This window comes from Arachis ipaensis, chromosome B10, assembly GCF_000816755.2.
Source record: "Arachis ipaensis cultivar K30076 chromosome B10, Araip1.1, whole genome shotgun sequence".
NCBI lineage: Eukaryota > Viridiplantae > Streptophyta > Magnoliopsida > Fabales > Fabaceae > Arachis > Arachis ipaensis.
Window position 1 is genome coordinate 12,264,206 of NC_029794.2, and position 23,168 is coordinate 12,287,373.

Here is a 23,168-nt window from a genome sequence, read left to right on the forward strand (position 1 = left end):
TGCACTAGGGGGTGTTCGCAGTACGATTTAGTTCAGTTTTTTAGGAAAAAAGTCATCTGATCCAATCGTTTAATTAAATTGCAGTTCGGTTTTGTAACAGCCCGTTAACCTAAGCCTTACCTCTAGCCGTAAAGCAAAGAATAACAAAGTGCCACGATAGTTCTATATATATATATATATATATATATACATATGCATATATACATATATACACATATATGTATATATACACATATATGTATATATACACATACATATACATATATATACATATACATACATATGTATACATATGTATATATATCAAGGTTCGGAAAACCGGACCGGTCATAAATAAATTATAAATAAACATCCTAAAATATAATTATAGTATAATATAAATATTAAAATAGTTTTCAAATTTAAAAAACTACATTAAACGTCATCAATCAAATTCATATAATCTTATTAATATACAAACTCAAGTTAAATAGTATAAAAGGAATGGCACCAAAAAATGAGGTAGTGAAGGCTACACAAACTAACAATACTCTCTGTTTGTTGTGGGCAGTGACCTTTATTGCCTTTTCCATTGAAATCCTCACAGGTTCAGCCAATAACTGCAAGTTTCCAATAAAATGTAGTTTAACACCGTATTCATTGATAACGCTTTCATCTTGAAGTAACTCCTCAATCTTTTCTCACATCAATTCCATCAAGGATTGCACCTCTTTGGGCTTTCTTTTGAAGTTATCGATGCTGAATGCATAGACAGTTACATACTTCACTCCTAATTCATAACAATACCTAAGCATGGAAATGAGTGATGGAAAATCCAGCCTTATGACCAATCCCTTCAGCCAAGTTACTCTTCTTTGCAAACCTTCGATTCCCATCCATGATAAAAGCAATATGATGTGGCACAGGACCCATAGATAATATGCCAAATATGCATCTCCTAAGACAGTTGGATAAACCTCCAAGCAGGTTGCTTGTAATACCTCCAGTATCTTTGTGCATGGTGTAAAGCCCACATCGGTTGGAGAGGGGAATGAAGCATGCCTTATAAGGGTGTGGATACCTCTCCCTAGCATGACGCGTTTTGACGAGTGAGTGTGGGGGGCTTCGGCTATCATCCCTATCGTCAAAGGCAAAACCGTGAGGCCTTGTGTGCCAAAGCGGACAATATCGTGCTAGCGGGTGGTCTGGGCTGTTACAGATGGTATCAGAGCAGTTCGTTCCTGTAGAGCCTGAGGAATGGACTGACTATGCTTCTGTGCATTCTCTGAATGTGTGTTATGTGCTGTTAGTATATCTACTTGATATAGTTAGCATAAACGTTCATGAGCATGCATTTGGGACTTTGAAGCACTAAACTTCCGATATTGAGACTGATCAACTTAATATCGATTGGTTGGTGTGTATAGGAACCAGATGGCGCCTCGTGGACGCGGTAGAGGCCGTTGGAGAGGTCATACGAATACTCGTGCGCCGGTGAATAACCCTAATGACCCGGTAAACTTTATGACTGCGTTGGAGAACATGGTTGCTGCTATGCAAGCCACTGTTGAGGCTCTTGGTCAACAGATGAACAACCATGGTAATGACGGAGGTGGAGTTCAGGGCCCGATGACACTGGCGAATTTTTTGAAGGTTAATTCCCCAAAGTTCAAGGGAACTACTAGCCCGACTGAGGCCGATACATGGTTTCAGGCCATGGAATAAGCACTGCAAGCGCAGGTGGTGCCTGAAGGACAGCGTGTTGAGTTTGCTACCTATTTGCTCACTGGCGAAGCGTCGTATTGGTAGCAAGGTATCCGACGTCTCCTGCAGCAGGGTGATGATTATATTACCTGGGATATCTTCCAAGAGGAGTTCTATAAGAAGTACTTTCCGACTTCTGCTAGGACGGCCAAGAAAATTGAATTGTTACAGCTGAAGCAGGGTACTATGTCCGTATCTGAGTATACTGACAAGTTTGAGGAGCTGTTCAGATTCTCTCGTGTTTGTTTGGACTCCTGAGTGCGAGGAGAGCTTTCAGACATTGAAGAAAAAGTTGACCACTGCACCTGTGTTAGTGTTACCTGAGCCGAACGAGCCTTTTGAGGTGTAATGTGATGCATCGTTAAAGGGCCTAGGGTGCGTGCTGATGCAGCATCATAATGTGGTGGCGTATGCCTCACGACAGTTGAGACCTCACGAAGTTAGTTATCCTACGCATGATTTGGAACTCGCTGCGGTTGTGTTTGCCTTGAAGGTGTGGAGGCATTATCTCTATGGGGTTAAGTTCTAAGTCTTCTCCGATCACAAGAGCTTGAAATACCTCTTTGATCAGAAAGAGCTTAATATGAGGCAAAGGAGGTGGATGGAATTGTTGAAAGACTATGACTTTGAGTTAAATTACCATCCTGGAAAGGCGAATATAGTGGCGGATGCGTTAAGTCGAAAGTCGTTATATGCGTCTTGGATGATGCTTCAAGAGGAGAAGTTGCTCAAGGGATTCGAGAGTCTAAAAATTGGTGCCCGAGAAGTATCTGGAACCTTGTGTTTGAGCCGATTGGAAATCTCGAGTGACTTTAAGTCCGAACTCCTAAAGGCTCATGAAAATGATGAAGCGTTATGGAAGGTGCTACCCTGGAGGAAGTTCTAGGATTGCCTTCGGCTTTCCTCTATTATTATGTATTATATATGTGGAAGCTGTTACCGTGCTGGGGACCTCTGGTTCTCGCCCATGCGGATTTTGTGGTTTTCAGATGCAGGACGCGAGGCTTCTCGTTGAGGTATGCTGGAGACTTCTGGATTAGCGAAGATCCTTTGTTCTCGGGACTCTATTTTGATTTATATATCTTGTTTAGATACTTTTATCTCCATTAAATAATACAAACTGTGATGACTCCTTCTAGAGGGGATTTTGGAGAATAGGTTTTCTGTATTTGTGTCCCTTTGGGTTTCCTTTGGGGTTTTCCTTATTTTATTATTTGTATATATTACTATGCTCGGACCGGTTATCTTCGCGGCCGGATTTTGAGTCTTGATATTCCTGTTTTTGACACTCCTTTGCATATATGTTATCTCGCGTTCGCTTATCCTTTGCTCGTTGCGTTATCGATCGGAGTGTTGCGTTTTTGAGTTACGATTTTTTTGTTTACCCCCTTTTCTATAAAGGCTCCTAGTTATAATCAATTATTCATACTACTATACGTACTAAATTTTTGTTTTAGAGGTCGTACGACCTTGCCATCTCTGAATTATGACTTAAGCATAAGACTCTGTATGGTAGGGTGTTACCAAATATGCATCTCCTAAGACAGTTGGATAAACCTCCAAGCAGGTTGCTTGTAATACCTCCAGTATCTTTGTGCATGGATGTGTTCCGCAATGCAACTCAAAGTGTCTAAGATAAACCTGAAAACTTAAAACTTTGTTATAAGTTAGCATTAGAAAGAGTTAAAGCAACAGAAGCACATTATCAAGATACAAGCTCAACAGCTAAAGCAATAACAATGTCAAACATAAATGCAATACAGAAAATCAGTAAGAAACAAAAGAAGAAAGAAAAAAGAAGCAGCAACAAAAGTTAAATACCACCAACAAATAATCACTCTAAACCCTGAAATCAACAATTATTTCAACAAAAATTAAGAAACATCATACTTAAAAATTAAAAAATGGCAACAGCAGCATAACAAATCCATTTTAATCAACAATTTCAACAACACAAAATTAATGATTTAATTAATTTCAGATTCAGAAATCACAAATTAGAGTATCGGACATTCAAAACACTGAAACAGACTCAACAGTGATGACACTAAATTAAACAGAGCATTAGCAAGGAAGAAGAAGAAGAACATTAGCAATATTATTTGAACAAAAAATTCAGAAATTAAAAGTAAGAAGAAGAACCGAGCATTCAGAAACTAAACAAAGCCATCAGTAACTAGAGAAAAATTAAAAGAATCATCAGAGTAACAAAACTTCAAACATTCACAGCAAACTTCAAACCATCAGAGTAACAGATCCAGAACCAAACTTTCAGAGTAACAAAATTTCAAACATTCACAGCAATTAGAAAACAGAGTAACAAAACATTCAGAACCAAACTTCAAGGACCATCAGCAACAGCAACAGATCCAGAACCAACCTTCAAACATTCAGAACAAAACTTCAAACCATCGGCAAATACAAGACAGATTTGAACAAAACTTCAAAAATTGAAGAAGACTTGAACCAAGACCGAAGCAGACTTGAACAAAAATTGAAGCAGACTTGAAGAAAAATCAGAAATGGAGCAAAAATTGAAGAAGACGACCAAAGTGAAGATGAAGAAGAGAAGCCACTAACCTGGGTCCGTGCCGAGAAGCCAGCAAAGATGAAGAGCCGAAGAGGAGCTGGATTAGACGGCGACGCTGAGGAGCTGGGTTAGGCGGCGACGATGGATGGCTAGCGGAGGGCAACGCGGCTAGGGTTTCTTTCATTTAGAGTTCTCCAGAACATGGATGAAGGAATGATTGGGAAAAGAAGGGGGGAGTTGGGTCACGACGGATCACTGGATCGGTGGATCCATTTCTTTTTTTTTACAAGTTTAAAAACGGTGCCGTTTTATCCGAACCGGCCAGTTACCGGTCTGGCCTAACCGATCGGTTCTTGGCCGGTTCGTCGGTTTTCCACCGATTTTCTATCGAACGGTTATAAAAGGAGGACCGGACCGCTTGTACTGCCGGTTCCTGGTTGAACCGGTTCGACCGGCCGGTCCGGTCCGGTTTTCAGAACCTTGATATATATATATATGTATGTAGATGTATATATATGTATATGTAAATATATATATGTATATGTATGAAAATAAAGAGAATGAAGCCCCAATTTTTTTCCACCTCTGTTTAGGATTCTTAGGGTTCGAAGGAATTGGAGAAGAAAGAGAATGAACAATGGTTCCATTATATCCTTCTCTTATATTTATTTCTACCAAATTTAATAATGTAACAATTTTATTTTCCACTATGTCACTTAAAATGGCCACATCACACAATACCTTACCACCTGGCCTCCACCACCGCCGGAAAAATTACTCAGGCCGCATAAGGGTAGAATTGAAAACGGAATTTTATATTGGTGTGTACAAATGACTCATTAAAAAATTTGAGGGTACATCTATCCACCGTGTAAAAATTCGGGTATACTTTTGTCTATTTTTTCAATTTTAAATAAAAGCATCATTTCTATTTACTGAATAGTAAAAATTCTCAAACCAAACATCATACAATTGTAACACAAAACAAAGTTTAATTCAATTACAAATTTTTAAATCTGATGAATATAAGAGAGCCAAAGCAAATGGCCTGAACTCTTTCAAGAAACTTGTCATCCTCCTCAGGAAGAAAATGGCCTGCATTATTTGTAAAGAACCAAGGTCGCGTCAAGTATGAAAAAAACTGAATGTTACATTATATATATATATACACACACACATTTATATTACACTTCAGTCACGTTGTTTTTTCAACTTTTGAATCCTTATGGAGCGTAATTCTTGAAGCTTCTCCTAACCAAGAGCATTTCAAGCTGTGATGTGAAATAATATAATGTAACAAAATCAACACCCAAAAGTATAAAGTAAGTAGTGTGGGATAAAAAATAAAATGATTCATGTTGATAGAATAAACATACAGCTAGATGCGGAAATTTCTACAAAAGATTCGATAGTAAAAACAAGGACTTGTGGCAAAGAAAGAGGCAATAGATGCCTTTGACAAAAACAACAACATGGAAAAGAACTACAGGACAAAAGAACAGAACATGATGGTTAACTGCTAAGGAGCATAGCATGATGGAAAAGATTCACATAACTTAGGTAGTCAGTAGACACGAGATATAAAAGTCATCACATAACATTAGGAAATTCTATAGAACATTTGACAAGTTATTCAAAGTTAACATAAACCACAATTTAACAATGATTTACCAGTCATTTGTACAAAAAGGAAGTTTACCTCAGCCTCTAATTTCCTCTTCTCTTCTTTGGCTTTAATCTTAGCAATTTCCTTCATCTTTTCCACCTGCCAAAGACATGTTTTAGACACCCCTAAGACATGTATAACTTACAGTTCAAACTGAAGCAACTAATAATATATCTATACTAATCAAATGTGCAAACAGATTACACAATTACTTAATTTCACCATTTCTCACATCTTACTAAGAAACTAATGAAGAAAAAATAGCAGCAAAAGAAGCAATAGCATATAGCATGTAAACAATTTGAAGCAATACACAGAAATATGTTATTGGAAATATTATGAATTGAAAGCTTTACGACTTAGCTGCTCTCTTAATCTAGAAAAATAGCATATAAACAATATTGTAGCAACATGTTGACTATAATTATGTGTAATGAGGATTTGAAAAACATAAAAAAAATTAAAAAAGTAAAAAATTGAGAAGTTAAATTTATAGCCATTCCTATATAACCACCAAGCCACCGATTAATCCTTGAATTTTGCCAAAGACCACAATCATATATCTGTTTTTGAGAATCATGTGCTTCATATTTTGGACATAAATTAATTCATGCAGACAGCAGACATGCTTTTCCTCTTTAGCCTGGCAACAGCAAAAGCTCACTAGCAAATTCAAAGTAAAAAGTATGCAGGAAAAAACATCAATACCTTGCAGTTTGCAACATCCTTTGAAATCTCCCTTGCTCTCCATTCATCAGCTTCTCGGTCAATGCAATGAAATTCCTCCCGCTCCTATATTTTTTATTTTTTGATAAAGAAAGGACTAAGGAGCCAAACATAGAAACGGGTTTCAAGAAACGGCTACAATAAAGGGCAATGAAAATATCTCGCAAAAACAAAGGGAAAGTAACCTTTGCCAGCATTTCTGCAATACGCTTCCTTTTCTTCTTCCGCCAGCGCTTATTTCTTTTGGACTTGTACACTTTATTCGCAAACTTTGCAGCCGCAGATTTCTCCTCCCATGGACTTACTTCATTCGCAACATATCTGAATGGCTCCAGCTGAGATCTTAGCTTTGACATCAAATAATTAGCTGCTTCAACTGCCAACGATTCTTGGGATTCTATATTAACCCTTCTGTCTTGCAAACATTCTAGAAAACCAGGGAGGTAAGGTTCATTAGATCCATGTTTCACATCTTCTAAAGACACTTTACCATCTTTGATCATCATCAACATCTCTAGCTCCTTTTGCCTAAGAAAAACAGTAAGTTTATAATTTTGATAAGAATATAATTAACAAGCTTACAACATAAAAGCTATTAATTTTGAAGAAACATTAAGTTTAAAAAAGTGAAAGTAATATATGAAGCCAAAATAAAAATATACATTGCCTTTGCAAGATTAAGAATGTCCTGCAATTCTCTGAGGTGTTCACAAACATTTCGGTTTTGCCAAAATAAACTTGAATTTGGTGGATCAGGAGGTAACATTGGAAACTGAGGAGGTCCAAGAGGATGAGGTGGTGGTACAGACTGAAAATGAAATGGATTCATTTCTTTCAAGTATGCACTACTCCTTGATTCAGAGACTAACCCTAAATAAAATAAATAACCAAAAAAAGAAAAAAAAATCAACAGATAAAACCAAAACAAACCATGATATTCATAATCAAACTAAGAAATATTGAAATAACTTGTTTCAGTCCAAACTGATAGAATCATAAAATTACCAAAAACACAGATTCATAACACTGTAGATTTTTAAATTGAGCTTCTGCCAAACTGGGATCCCATTATGCATGATTTTCTATAGAAATTTTTTGTTCTTAAATTCTAAATAAATAATTTAATGTTCAAAATTTTTTTTCTATAGATAGGTTATTTTATTTAATTATCAATTAAATATAAGTTAAAGAGAACAACAGCAACGCCAAAAATGAGAATTTTCACGATATGATAGTTTCTAACAATCACAAAACAGATGAGTTTATCCATCATCAAAACATTAGAACTAATCGAGCTTCTTCATATGCATTCATGTCGAAACGAGCTTCTTCGATGGGTGACAGCGACTGACTAGCAAGTTTCGAGCTTTCTAAAGCTCCAAACTTGGTGTGCGGTCCTATTCCTAAAGCTTATATATATATGTATATACATATATACAAATATATATACATGTCATATATATATGTATATATGTATATATGTATATACATACATATATGTACATATGTATATACATACTGTAACACCCTACCATACAAAGTCTTATGCTTAAGTCATAATTCAGAGATGGCAAGGCTCTAGATCAAAAGTTATGGTGGTTTGAAGATCAAGTGAGAGATAGAACTTGAGAGAGTGTTCTTCCCTCCATGGCCTCTCTTTTTCAGCGTGTATTAGTGTTGTGTGAGGAGAGAGAGTGCTGAAAACTAGGGTTTTGGTTTAGTTATGTTGGGCCAAGGGCCCACTTTGGGTCCGGTTGGATCGGTTTGGCCCGTTCGGTCCAATCTTGGTCCGATTTCTATAAAATTGGTACCGAAATTCTCGTCTCAATTTCCTCTATCATATTAAGCCATAAAAATATCATTTTTGGCTTTCTAGAATAAATTCTCATATATGGGTTAATTAGCCGTTAATTAACCGGGTCTTACACCAAACGTTTTCCGAGATCCATTCAATTGAGCTTGATACCAATCTGTGCACTTCAAGTTGAAGCGTGGAACCTTATTGAACCTTGTGCACTAGCTCTGAGCACGAGCCATTTCCCGCTTACTCTTAAAGCCGCAGAGAGCTCTAAGCTGGCCATCTGTTTCAAGCAAACCATATTCAAGTGAAAAAGTAAAGTTAAAGGTTAAGGATTGTACCCACTTGAAGCTTGTATTGGGTGGTAATGGTCTTGGGGTAGGTGTTTCTGGAGGTTCTGTAAGTTCTACTCCCTTGTGCTCTTCTGTGAATTCCTCCACTTCCTTGCAAGAATCTTCAAATGCATCTGAGTCCTGGTCAAAGTCTTCTATGTCTTCCTCATCATTTGAGTCATAGATTGGAGGTTGAGAGAAATCTACCTCCGCATCATCTTCGTATTCACTTGGGGAAGATTCTTCAATCTCAGAGAATTCACTTGCGGATGCAAGTTCATCACTAAGAGAGCTAGACTTGTGACTCTCATCATCAAGGGAATTTGTGTCTTGGATTATTCTGTCTAGTTCTTCATAAATAACTTGCCTTGGGGATTGTACAATATCCTCCTTAGCATCAACTGTAATGTCCTTGACGGAGTTCTTCTCAACTCTGGATTCCCATGGAAGTTCAGCATCTCCTAGATCTTCAACCAACTCTTCTTCTTGTACAATGACAGCTTCTTCTATTTGTTCTAGTATGAATTCATGCTCTGTCTTGTCCACTGGAGTTTCTAATATTTCCTTCATGCTACGCTCTTCATTAGATTGTCCACATGGGGTTGTGGTTGGTCCTTGAATATTCGCGCGTCTAGAAGCTAATTGAATTACTGCTTGCTCCAGTTGTCGAATGGTTGTTTGAAGTTTAATTACTGTTTCCTTGAGGCGAACCTCTGATTCTCGGGGTGATGGATTTGGACATGAAACATAGGGAAGTGGTGGTGCTTGGGAGTGAGTGGATTGGAACTGGGGTGGGAAAGGATCATACGGTGGCGAATGGTGAAAAGAAGCTTGTGAGTGTGGTGGTTCGAGGTTATGTTGAGAGGATGGTTTATAGGCACGGGGTGGGGCTTGTTGGTAGTTACAAGGTTGTCCACCATATCTATCAGCTGGGTATGCATTGTAGAATGGTCGTTGTCCGTGATATCTTGGAGGGTGTTGTTGCCTGAAGGGTTGATTAGATCTTCTTGGCTCCATCCATCCTTGATTGGTCTGACCTTGATACATATTCCTGCTGCAACTTCTATTTCCTTCAACAAAGTTAGAACCAAACTCAAAGCGAGAGGGGTGAGAGTTCATGGTAGCAAATAAAAATAAAAAGGAAAAATAGAAATAAATAAACAAGTAAAAGAAAAATATTTATAATAAGCAATAATAAGGCACACGTTAGCAGTTTCCCGGCAACGGCGCCATTTTGAAGAGCAGAAGATTGATGGTTTAGAGGTTATAGTAAACTCTCGTTGCAAGTATAGTTACTAAACCAAGCAATCAACCTTTCTTACAAACGTTTTGGTTGTCACAAGTAACAAACCCCTTTAAAATTGATAACCGAGTAATTAAACCCCGGGTCGTCTTCTCAAAGAACTGCAGGGAAGTATGTTCTTATTATTGGCTATGGAAATTGTAAATTGGGGTTTAGAAGATGAGAAGCAAGTGATTTAAATGACAATTAAAGTAAATGAAGAACAAGTAATTTAAATAGCAAGTAAAATAAATAAATGACTGTAAATGACTCTTGGCAAGGTGTGAGAAACAAGAGGTCCTATCCTAGCTATCCTTATCAATGATGATGATAATTGAATTGTAATTCCACTTTGTTAACCCTTACTAAAGCAAAGGAAGGTCAAGGGACAAATTGATTTGATCTTCGGATCCTATTTATTTCTTAAGAAAAGATTGGGATTATTGAAGTTCAATTCAGTTGGCAAGATAACAATTATCAATTATGCTGTTGAATTGGATAACTCCTGAGTTACTAATTTCTTAACCAAGACCAAAAGGAGAAAAATAAAATCTACTGGAATAAAAATGTCTTCAGAGTAAAAGCAACAATAGCATAGATAAAAGAAATCAATATTAAACTGAAATACCTCAAATAACATTAATTCAAATAATCTGGAACATAGAAGAATTCATAAAGTAACTTGCAAAAGTAAATAAAAGGAATATTGAACCTGATCAAAAGAGATAATCCTGAAAGCGAATAAAAATCCTAAATCTAAATCCTAATCCTAAAGAGAGAGGAGAGAACCTCCCTCAAAACTAAATCTAATTCATGGAAAGTAAAAATTGGCGAGGTCTCTCATGAATGGATGCATTTTCCTACTTTATAGCCTCTAATCTGTGTGTTATGCACTTGGATCTGGGCCAAAATTGCTTCAAAAATCGCTGGGGCGTATTCTGTAATTTCTGGTGCGTGGCCTCTGTCACGCGTCCGCGTGGGTCACGCGGTCGCGTCGGTCATGCGTCCGCGTTGTATGCGCTTTGCTCAAGATGCGTGGTCGCGTCAGTCATGCGGCCGTGTCGCTGCTTCTTCGTTCTTGGCACGCGATCGCGTCCTCCATGCGATCGCGTGGATGCCAGTTTCTTCAGAAACTCCGTTTTGTGCTTTCCTTCCATTTTTGTATGTTTCCTTTTCCATCCTTTAAGTCATTCCTGCCTTAGAAGATCTGAAACTACTCAACACACTAATCACGGCATCGAATAGAAATAAAGGTAATTAAAATAATTAATATTAAAGCATAGGAAACATGTTTTTCATATACATCACATAATAAGGAAGGAAAAGTAAAACCATGCAATTAATATGAATAAGTGGGTGAAGTATTGAATAAATCACTCAAATTAAGCACAAAATATATCATAAAATATGGGTTTATCACACGCGCACGCGTCGCCATGCAGACTCCGATTCACGTGCACGTGTGAGCCATGCGTGCGCATCGCTCCTCGCTGGTTATCTCCTTTATTTCTTTTGCTCCTTCCATTTATGCAAGCTTCTTCTCCATCCCTCTAAGTCATTCCTGCCCTATAAAGCCTGAAAACACTTAACGCACAGATCACGGCATCGAATGGTATAAAGGGGAATTAAAATATACAATTTAAAGGCTCAGGAAGCAAGTTTTCAATTATAGAACAAAACTAGGAAGAAATTGTAAAATCATGCAAATTGTATGAATAAGTGTGAAAGGACTTGATAAAACCACTCAATTGAGCACAAGATAAACCATAAAATAGTGGTTTATCAATCTCTCAAGTAACCCATAAAGAGGTTCAGTGTCAAGCATGTAAAACAATGGAACCATAAGAGTAACACTAACGATTTAGTTCCAAAATCACCTCCGTAAATCTATGTTGCATGGATACTACTAATAAATACTCAAGAACTATTTTTGTTAATGAAAAATGGCAGAACGAAGTAGGAAACTAACCTCGACACCATTCTAAGGCGGCTCTCTAGTTTGACGATCGCATTCTGTGCGGTAGTGCGTTCTAATTGGGTAGCTCACAGTCACAGTCACTGTCACTGATGTTGTAAACTCGTTTGGGGGATGTATTTGATCTGATTGGGCTTCTTTTCTTTTTGATAACTTTTCTATTTGGGCCTACGCAAGCATGGCTAGAGAGGTTATACTCTAAGGATTGGAAGATGCAACTCAGTTCTTGTTAGAAGAAGTTGGTGTCATAGCCAAGGATGTTACTGTGATAGTTAATTACAAAGATATTGTTGACTAGATTAAAGTAATGGAGGATACTAGCTGGGAGTTACGGTTCTTGAGAAACGAAACAAAGAATAAAATCCACATATTTCAACATATGAAAGTTGTATACAAGGACGACCAATGGTTTCAGACCAAGGATCAATGGGAGCAGATTGCTTTGAACATAGCTAGTAGGTAAAGACAGTGGATCCAACCGTGAAGTTCATAAATCAAATGATATGTGCATTCACAATTAAAGGATAAAGGTGATTAGTTATATAAAGTGTCTTCATGTAATATATGCATGTATGTGGTTGGTGAGTCATGAAATTGTGGCTAGTTTGTAATGTTAGGTGGGTAGGTCTTACTAATAGAATTGGAGATATGTTGAATGTGCTGAGATATGTTGAATGTGCTAAGTTGGATTCAATGTCTGTGTAATTTAATTTTCCTTGATAGTATTGTTCGGGATCATTATATTCATGAAGAACTCTTTTTTAATTCTTCCTCTTGGGTCAAGACTTTTACGAATGATCTAAAAAAAAAAAAAAGAGACAACCAGGACTCCAATGTTGTAGCTTATTAGGAGGTCCATGAGGATGAGGTGGTGGAACAGACTGAAAATAAAATGGATTCATTTCCTTTAGGCATACACTACTTTGTGATTCAAAGACTAACTCTAAATAAATATATAACAGAAGAAGAATCAAAATCAACAAATAAAACTAAAACAAACCATGATTTTCATAATCAAACTAGAAAAAATTGAAATAACTTCATTCCAAACACAAATAGAATCTTAAAATTACCAAAACGCTGAGATTCATAACACTATAAATTCCTTCTCTCAAGTTACCCAAAAAGAAGTTCAACGTCAAGCATGTCAAACAATGAAACCATAAGAGTAATGCTAAGGATTTAGTTCCAAAATCACCTCTATAAATCTATGTTGCATGGATACTACTGATAAATATTGAAGAACTCTTTTTGTAAATGAAAAATGGTAGAACGAAGTAGGAAAATAACCTCAACGCTGTTCTAAGGTGGCTCTCTAGTTCGACGACTGCGTTCGGTGCGGTAGTGCGTTCCAATTGGGCAGCTCAAAGTCATTGTCACTGATGTTGTATACTCATTTTTGGGCTGTGTTTGGGCCGATTGGGCTTCTTTTCTTTTTGACGAATTTTTTAGTTGGACCTACGCAAGCATGGCTAAAGAGATTATACTCTAAGGATTGGAAGATGCAACTCCGTTCTTGTTAGAAGAAGTTAATGTCATAGCCAAAGAGGTTACTATGATAATTAATTATAAAGATATTATTGACTAGATCGAAGGAATAGAGTACACTAGCTGGGAGTTACCATTCTTGAGAAACAAAACAAAAAATAAAATCCACATTTTCAACATGTGAAAATGGTATACAAGGACGACAAATGGTTTCAGGCCAAGGATCAATGGGAGCAGATTGCTTTGAACATAGCTAGTAGGTGGACACAATGGATCCAACTGTGAAGTTCATGAATCAAATGATGTGAACATTCATAATTAAAGGATAAAGGTGCTTAGTAATATAAGGTGTCTTCGTGTAATATATGCATGTTTGGGTTGGTGAGTCATGAAATTGTGCTGGTTTGTATTGTTAGGTTGGGAGGTGTTACTTGTAGAATGAGAGATATATTGAATGTGCTGAGTTGAATTCAATGTCCATGTAATATAATTTTTCTTGATAATATTGTCCAGGATTATTAGATTCAAAAAGAACTCTTTTGTAATTCTCCATCTTGGGTCAAGACTTTTACGAATGATCTAAAAAAAAAAAGAGACAACCAGGTTCCAATGTTGCAACTTCTTAGGAGGTCCAAGAGGATGAGGTGGAGGAACAAATTAAAAATGAATTGGATTCATTTCTTTCAAACATACACTACTTTGTGATTCAGAGACTAATTCTAAATAAATAAATAACCAAAAGAAGAAACAAAATCAACAAATAAAACCAAAACAAACCATGATATTCGTAATCAAACTAGGAAATATTGAAATAACTTTATTCCAAACAAATAGAATCATAAAATTACCAAAACACTGAGATTTATAACATTTTAAATTCTTTCTCTCAAGTTACCCATAAAGAGGTTCACATCAAACATGTAAAACAACGAAACCATAAGAGTAACGCTAATTAGTTCGTTCCAAAATCACCTCCTTAAATCTATGTTGCATGGATACTACTAATAAATAATGAAGAACTATTTTTGTAAATGAAAAATGGCAAAATGAAGTAGGAAACTAACGTCGACACTGTTCTAAGGCAGCTCTCTAGTTCGACGATCGCATTCTATGCGGTAGTGCGTTCCGATTGGGCAGCTCACAATCACTGTCAATGATGTTGTAAACTCATTTGTGATCTGTATTTGATCAATTAGGCTTCTTTTCATTTTGACAACTTTTCTATTTGGGCCTACGCAAGCATGGCTAGAGAGGTTATACTCTAAGGTTTGGAAGATGCAACTCAGTTCTTGTTAAAAGAAGTTGGTGTCATAGCCAAAGTGGTTACTGTGATAGTTAATTACAAAGATATTGTTGACTAGATTAAAGTAATGGAGGATACTAGGTGAGAGTTACGGTTCTTGAGAAATGTAACAAAGAATAAAATCCACATATTTCAATATATGAAAGTGGTATACAAGGACGACCAATGGTTTCAGGCCAAGGATCAATAGGAGCAGATTGCTTTGAACATAGCTAGTAGGTAAACACACTAGATCCAACCGTGGAGTTCATAAATCAAATTATATGTGCATTCACAATTAAAGGATAAAGGTGCTTAGTAATATAAGGTGTCTTCATGTAATATATGCATTTGTGTGTGGTTGGTGAGTCATGAAATTGTGTTGGTTTGTAATGTTAGGTGGATAGGTGTTACTGATATAATGAGAGATATGTGATAAGAAGAATTTGTACCGGTTCGGAAATTAGCAAAATAATTTCGTTGTGAGCATAGCCCAAACCGATAGTCAATCCTCAAATCAAATTTAAATATGTTGGTTATCACAAGTACAAACCCCTATAAGAATTAACCGAAGTATTTAAACCTCGGGTCGAGGAATTGCAAGTGATCAATTATTGGCTATGAAGAACAAAAGGGGGGTTTGATTTGGTAAAAGGGCAAGGAAATAAATGGCAAGAAAATAAAGAAAGCAAGTAATAAGGGAGACATTCATGGCAAGGATTGAGAATATAAGCTTTCCATCCTAGTTACTAATAACAATAATTAACAAGAATTTATCTTATTTCGTTATCTCCAACTACGGAAGAAGGTATAATGTTATCTTCACATAGGGAGAAAGTCAAATACAACTAGCTAATCTCAATCCAAAAGTCCTAATCAACTCACTAATTGAATTAGCAAGAGATTAGAATCAATAGAAACAATACTAGCTAACAACTCTAGATCACCAACATAGGTTGGGTCTTAATGACTCAAGATTGCCTAATTACTCTTTCCAAGCCAAGAATGCTCAAAATCTACTCTAGAATCCTACCAAACATTTTGTCAAAAGGCATAAAAGGAAAGCAAGCTAAAATGACAACAAGAGTAAAATCTACAACTACCCAATTGCAAAGAATTAACAACAACTCAATTAAACAACAAGGGAATATAAAACATAAATTGCATTAAAGAAAATAAAGGTCCAACAATAGTACATCAACATAAAAGATATATCAAAGGGGAAATTGACAAGAAAACTAAGAGAACATAGATGTAACAACAAGGAATTGTAAAGAAGACAAGATGAAAACAAGGAATTAAACCTAGATCTAGGAGAAATTGACCTAATCCTAACCTAATTCTAGAGAGAAGAGGGAGCTTCTCTCTCTAGAAACTAAACTACATGATGCTAAGCTACAACTAATTGCTCTCCCCCTTTGCCCAAGCTTGAATTCTGCATAAAATAGCCTTAGGAATGAGTTAGATTTGGGCCTGGACAGCTCAGAAATCGCCCCTAGCATTTTCACTTTAATGAGGTCACGTGCGAGCTGTGACGCATACGCATGGGTCACGCGTACGCGTCGTCTGGCATTTTTCTTCTCACGCGTACGCGTCATGTCACGCGTACTGATGAACGGACATATTCTTATGCCGGTTAGAAACTAGTAATTAATCCGATCGTGAGTATAGTCTAACCAACACGCGAATACCGCATCAAATAATTCTAAAATCTATGACCGAGAGTATTGATCCCAGGTCGTTCTCCTTAGGAATTGCCTTAGAATGCGCATCATTGATTAGGAAAGCTTTTATGATTTTGAGAGTTGGTACAAGAATTCAAGCTAGCAAAGCAATCAACAATTAATTAAGATAAAAGCCTTGGCTAAGGGTAAGCATTGGAAGTTCCATCATTATAGTTTCCTTCAATTATGATAAGAATTGATTATTGCTTCACTTAGTTAATCCCCTAACAATGGAGGAAAGTCAAGTGAGAGTAACTAACTTGAGTCACAAGTCCTAGTTTCACCCTAGGGAAGTCTAGCTTTAGTGCACTCCAAGTCAATTAGCAATTCTCAATTCATAATCTACAATTGATATCCACTATTCAAGTTTCTCCAATAACTCAACCCCTAAGCCAAGTGAGAGAAACCTACTCCATAGCTAAGGTTGTCATTATCAAAAACAATTGGTAGGCAATTATAGAAAACATGATGTAATTGAGAGAAGAGAATTGAATTAAAGCTATCTACTCCAAACAATCATCAACAATTAAGGAATTGAATAAAATTGCACAATTCTTTAATCCACATTCAAAGTAACAAAGTGAACCAAATCTAGATATAAGAAATTGAACCAAAAGAACATCAATTAAGAGTAGAAGAAGAGTAGATCTACACTTGTATCAAAACAAAAAGTCAATTAGCAATAGATCTCACCAAGAATTCAAAGGAAACTTGCAATAGAGGAAATGAAAACCTAGAGAGAAGTTGGAGTTTCTCTCTCTAAAAATAAAACGTAACTAACTCCCTAAAATATCTAGAATTATGACTAATTCCTAACACTCCTAATCCTTGGTCTTCTTAAGCTTTTCCCTCCAAAATCTGCTCCAAAACAGGGCCTGGGAACCCCTTGAAATAGCTGGGCACGTGTTTCATTTAAAAAATCCTGTGCGCACATTGACGCGTATGCGCACTGCACGCGTACGCGTCCCTGGGGTCTTTTGCGATCTGTGCGTAGGCGTAAGGTGCGCGTGAGCGTCATAAGGAATATGGCCCAGCCATATAAGCGCACCGGCTCCTTGCTCGGCTCCACTGCGCTGGCTCTGGATGAGCGCATCCACGCGTACGTGCACTGTGCGCGTGCGCGTGCATGTCCAAACTTCAATTCTTTAATTTGTTTGATGCTCCTTCCATTCATGCATGCTTCCTTCATTCTTCTTAGCCATTTTTTTGCCTTATAACTTCTGAAATCACTTAACAAATGGATCAAGGCATCTAATGGTAATAGAGAAGGATTACAATATCTCAATTTTGATGCAAAAGAAGCATATTTTCATCTATGAGGTAAAATGGGAAAGAGACACGAAATCATGCAGTTTTATATGAATAAGTGTGGAAGATCATTGATAAAACCCTTAGATTCTATGCATGATAAGCCCTAAAAATGGGATTTATCACGTACGCATCGCCTGGACGACCTCATTTTCACGCGTGCGCGTCTGTCACGCGTGCGCATCGATGTATGCACTCCAAATCCTTGTTTGTCTATGAATTCTCCACCTTGCATGCCTTTCTCTTCACTCCTTCCATCCAATACTTGCCTTATGAACCTGAAATCACTCAACACACACATCAAGGCATCGAATGGAATTAAAGTGAATTAAAATCACCAATTTAAGGGCCTAAAAAGTATGTTTTTACACTTAAGCACAAATTAAGGGAGAATTACAAAACCATGCTATTTTATTGAATAAATGTGAGAAAAGGTGATAAAATCCCCTAAATTAAGCACAAGATAAACCACAAAATTTGGGTTTATCAATATGTTGAATGTGCTGAATTGGATTCAATGTTTATGTAATCTAATTTTTCTTAATAATATTGTCTAGGATTATTAAATTCATAAAAAAACACATTTGTAATTCTCCCTCTTGCGTCAAGACTTTTAGGAATGATCTAAAAAAAAGAGACAACCAAGTCTCCAATGTTGCAGCTTCTTAGGAGGTCCACGAGGATGAATTGGTAAAACAGATTGAAAATGAATTGGATTTATTTCTTTCAATACTACACTACTTTGTGATTCAGACACTAACTCTAAATAAATAACTAACCAAAAGAAGAAACAGAATCAACAAATAAAACCAAAACAAACCATGATATTTATAATCAAACTAGGAAATATTGAAATAACTTCATTCTAAACAAATGGAATCATAAAATTACGAAACACTGAGATTTATAAAATTGTAAATTCCTTTTCTCAAGTTACCCATAAAGTGATTCAGTGTTAAGCATGTAAAACAACGAAACCATAAGAGTAACGCTAATCAGTTGGTTTCCAAAATCACCTCTGTAAATCTATATTGCATGGATACTACTAATAAATATTGAGAACTATTTTTGTAAATGAAAAATGGTAGAACGAAGTAGGATACTAACCTCGACACCGTTCTGAGGTGGCTCTCTAGCTCGTCGCCTGCGTTCTGCGCAGTAGTACGTTCCAATTGGGGTAGCTCACAGTCACTGTCACTGATGATGTAAACTCGTTTGTGGACTGTGTTTGGGCTAATTGGGCTTCTTTTCTTTTTGACAACTTTACTATCTAAGCCTTCGCAAGCATGGCTACAGAGGTTATACTCTAAGGATTGGAAGATGCAACTAAGTTCTTGTTAGAAAAAATTGGTGTCATAGCTAAAGAGGTTAATATGATAGTTAATTACAAAGATATTATTGACTAGATTGAAGGAATGGAGGACATTAGCTGGGAGTTATGGTTCTTGAGAAACAAAACAAAGAATAAAATTCACATATTTCAACATATGAAAGTGGTATATAAGGACGACAAATAGTTTCAGGCCAAGGATCAATGGAAGCAAATTGCTTTGAACATAGCTAGTAGGTGGACAGAATGGATCCAATTGTGGAGTTCATGAATCAAATGATATGTGCATTCACAATTAAAGGATAAATGTGCTTTGTAATATATGCATGTATATGGTTGGTGAGTCATGAAATTGTGTTATTTTGTAATATTAGGTGGGTAGGTGTTACTGATAGAATGGGAGATATGTTGAATGTGTTGAGTTAGATTCAGTGTTTGTGTAATATAATTTTTCTTGATGGTATTGTCCAGGATTGTTAGGTTCATAAAGAACTCTTTTGTAATTCTCCCTCTTGGGTCAAGACTTTTATGAATGATCTAAATAAAAAAAAGAGACAACTAGGGTTCCAATGTTGCAGGTTCTTAGGAGGTCCAAGAGGATTAGGTAGTGGTACAAACTGAAAATGAAATAGATTCATTTCTTTCCAGCATACATTACTTCGTTATTCAAAGACTAACTCTAAATAAATAAATAACTAAGAGCATACTTTGTTTTTTCAACTTTTGAATCCTTATGGAGCGTAATTCTTGAAGCTTCTCCACAACCAAGAGCATTTCAAGCTATGATGTGACAGGATGTAATGTAACAAAATCAACACCCAAAAGTATGGATTAAATAGTGTGGGATAAAAAATAAAATTATTTATGTTGATAGAATAAACATACAGCTAGATGAAAAAATTTCTACAAATGATTTTCGATCGTAAAAAAAATGGGCTTGTGGTAAAGAAAGACAACATGAAAAGGAACTACAGGACAGAAGAACAAAACATTATGGTAAATTGCTTAGGAGCATAGCATGATGGAAAGGATTCACATAACTTAGATAATCAGTAGACACGAGATATAAAAGTCATCACATAACATTGGTAAATTCTATATAACATTTGACTACTTTTTGAAAGTTGACATAAACCACAATTTAACAATTATTTACCAGTCAATTGTATAGAACGAAATTTTACCTCGGCCTCTAAATTTCTTCTTCTCTTCTTTGGCTTTAAGCTTAGCATTTTCCTTCATCTTTTCTACCTGCAAAAGACATATTTTAGACATCCCTAAGACATATATAAATTGTAGTTCAAACTGAAGCAACTGATAATATATCTATACTAATCAAATGTGTAAATAGATTACACAATTACTCAATTTCACCAGTTCTCACATCTCACTAAGAAACTATTAAAGAAAAAAAAAGTAGCAATAACATATAGCATGTAAATAATTTTAAGCAATACACAGAAATGTTATTGGAAATATTATGAACTGAAAGCTTTACAAATTAGCTGCTCTCTTAATCCAGAAACATATAGTATATAAACAATATTGTAGCAACATGTTGACTATAATTATGTGTAATGAAATTTGAAAAAAACATGAAAAAAAATAAAAAAGTAAAAAATTGAGAAGTTAAATTTTTAGTCATTCATATATAGCCACCAAGCCACCGATTAATCCTTGAATTTTACTGATAATGCCCAATTTCGTGGTTTATCTTGTACTTAATTTAGGAGATTTTATCACCTTTTCCCACATTTATTCAATGAAATAGCATGGTTTTGTAATTCTCCCTTAATTTGTGCTTAAGTGTAAAAACATGCTTTTTAGGCCCTAAATTAGTGATTTTAATTCACTTTAATTTCATTCGATACCTTGATGTATTTGTTGAGTGATTTCAGGTTCATAAGGCAAGTATTGGATGAAAGAAATGAAGAGAAAAGCATGTAAAGTAGAGAATTCATGAAGAAATGAGCATTTGGAGAATTGAGGGCCACGCGCACGTGTTACCCACGCGTACGCGTGAGTAGGAGTTTTGGCCAGCGATGCGCACGCGTCATTTACGCGCATGCATGACGCTCATCACGTGACCCACTTAAAGTGAAATCGCTGGGGGCAATTTCTGAGCTGTCCAGGCCCAAATCCAACTCGTTTCTGAGGGTATTTCATGCAGAATTGAAGATTGAGCAAAGGGGGAGCACTTAGTTAGTCATGATGAGCCTTGAGTTAGTTTTCTAGAGAGAGAAGTTCTCTCTTCTCTCTAGAATTAGGTTAGAATTAGGTTAATTTCTCTTAGATCTAGATTTGATTACTTGATTTCATCTTGTTTCCTCTACAATTCTTTGTTCTAATACTTCAATTCTTCTTGGTTCTTTTGTTAATTTTACTTTCATGTCTCTTTTATGTTCATGCACTCATGTTGGATTTGGATATCCTTTAATGCAATTTAATATTTGATATTCTTTTGATTGTTGATTTGAGTTGTGATCTCACTTTCCTTGCAATTGGTAGTTGGTAGATTTTACTATTTCTTGCAATTTATTATGCTTTCCTTTTATGCCTTCCAAGTGTTTGACAAAATGCTTGGTTGGATGTTAGAATAGATTTTGAGCATTCTTGGCTTAGAAAGAGAAATTAGGTGATCTTGAGTCATGGATACCCAACCCATGTTGGTGATCTAGAGTTGTCAGCTAGTATTATTTCCATTGACTCTAATCTCTTGCTAATTCAATTGATGAGTTGTTGGATGTTATTGTATGATGATGTTTGATGAAATGATGATTTTTGAGTTAATATTGTTGGCTAATAGTGATATGATGAGGATGAATGACTTGTGATGTTGAGTAGTGGATTATGTTGATAAATGTGATATTAGTGTTGATCGATTGGTAATGTAGATGGAAAATTGTTAATGAAGTTTGATATATGAGATATATTGATGTTGATGTGTGGATGAGGAAAGATGAAGGAAAAATGTGGTAATTTTGGGGTAGTATGACATAGAGGGTTGATTTTGATGAAAAGTGGAGTTTTGAATGGTTTGGTATAGGTTGGAATGTGTATGGTAAGAAATGTTGGTAAGTGTGAAGTTTGGTAAAATTAGATTTTTGGTGAACTTTGTTCGATTATAACTTTTGCTTCGGTTTTTGAAATTGATTGAAATTTGTTTAGAATTAAAGATCTTTGAAAACCCTTTAAATCGATATAAAGTTTGTGAAAATTGGAATTTTGTATAGGAAGTTATGATCATTCAAAGTTGGTGTGAAAAATCTGAAATTCTGCAAGGTTGCCGAATTTCATGATTTCTGATATGTGCGAGCGCACACCCTTGTGCGGATACACACCCTGCAAAAATTTTGACCTGTGCAGACGCACACACTTGTTCGCACGCACAGGCAAGGAAATGCGTTCTGTTTGCAGCGCTAGCAGAACTTGTGGACGCACATATCTAAGGAAGAATTTCAACATGTGCGGACGCACAGACCTGTGCGCACGCACAGACCTGTGCGCTCGCACACGTTGGGGAGGCCAGTCTGTTGGGGGTGCTGGCACGGGTTGTGCGAACAAACAGACCTATTAAGTTTTGACACCTGTGCGTACGCACACTTTTAAAAATTTTCCTGGGCGTGCGCACGCACACCCCTGTGTGGACGCACACGCCCTGTTTCTCAAATTTTGCCTTGTTTTCAATTATTCTACTTCCCCAACAAGGTTGTAAGCTTCTATAACACCATTTTAAGGCTTTTGGGCTTAATTTTGGGTATGAGAACTCGGGAAAAAACTTTAGAGATTAGGTTGATATCATTTTGAAAAGCTAGTAAACAGAGACTTAGATTCTGGTGTACCAAAGATAAGTTGGTTGAGAGAGGAGAAGAGTAGTGAACAGGGTGATTGCAGATAATAAATTGAGACACTGATGAATTGATGATGGATGTGATGAGTTGAGGACTCAAAAAGGAAATGGATGATCCTGATGGATGCTGAGAG

General features: G+C 36.4%; 1 protein-coding gene and 2 pseudogenes across 2 annotated transcripts; all 3 read right to left on the bottom strand.

The window, feature by feature from the left end:
* Positions 420 to 3,385, bottom strand: LOC107623242 (annotated as a pseudogene).
* The window catches only part of LOC107620146, a 38,440-nt pseudogene continuing 20,545 nt past the window's right edge, over positions 5,274 to 23,168 (bottom strand).
* Positions 5,482 to 7,737, bottom strand: LOC107621895 (U11/U12 small nuclear ribonucleoprotein 59 kDa protein-like). Of its 2 annotated transcripts, XM_016323871.2 has the most exons (5): positions 7,328 to 7,566; positions 6,851 to 7,193; positions 6,648 to 6,731; positions 5,973 to 6,038; positions 5,482 to 5,544 (listed from the first exon to the last, which is right to left on the bottom strand). In XM_016323871.2, the coding sequence occupies exons 1-5, from the start codon at positions 7,492 to 7,494 to the stop codon at positions 5,497 to 5,499; spliced, it is 708 nt and encodes a 235-aa protein (XP_016179357.2). In that variant the 5' UTR covers positions 7,495 to 7,566; the 3' UTR covers positions 5,482 to 5,496. The 2 variants fall into 2 exon arrangements, with proteins under 2 accessions (XP_016179357.2, XP_020969673.1); XM_021114014.1 differs by lacking the exons at positions 5,482 to 5,544; positions 5,973 to 6,038 and having other exon boundaries at positions 6,672 to 6,762; positions 7,328 to 7,737.

Bases quoted from the DNA above. Each gene is read 5' to 3' on its own strand.
- LOC107621895 (XM_016323871.2), bottom strand. From the start codon at position 7,494: ATGAATCCATTTCATTTTCAGTCTGTACCACCACCTCATCCTCTTGGA. The intron at 7,194-7,327 runs GTATATTTTTAT...TGTTTTTCTTAG, and splicing joins CTTAATCTTGCAAAGGCAAT to GCAAAAGGAGCTAGAGATGT. The intron at 5,545-5,972 runs GTAAACTTCCTT...TTCACATCACAG, and splicing joins AGAGGAAATTAGAGGCTGAG to CTTGAAATGCTCTTGGTTAG.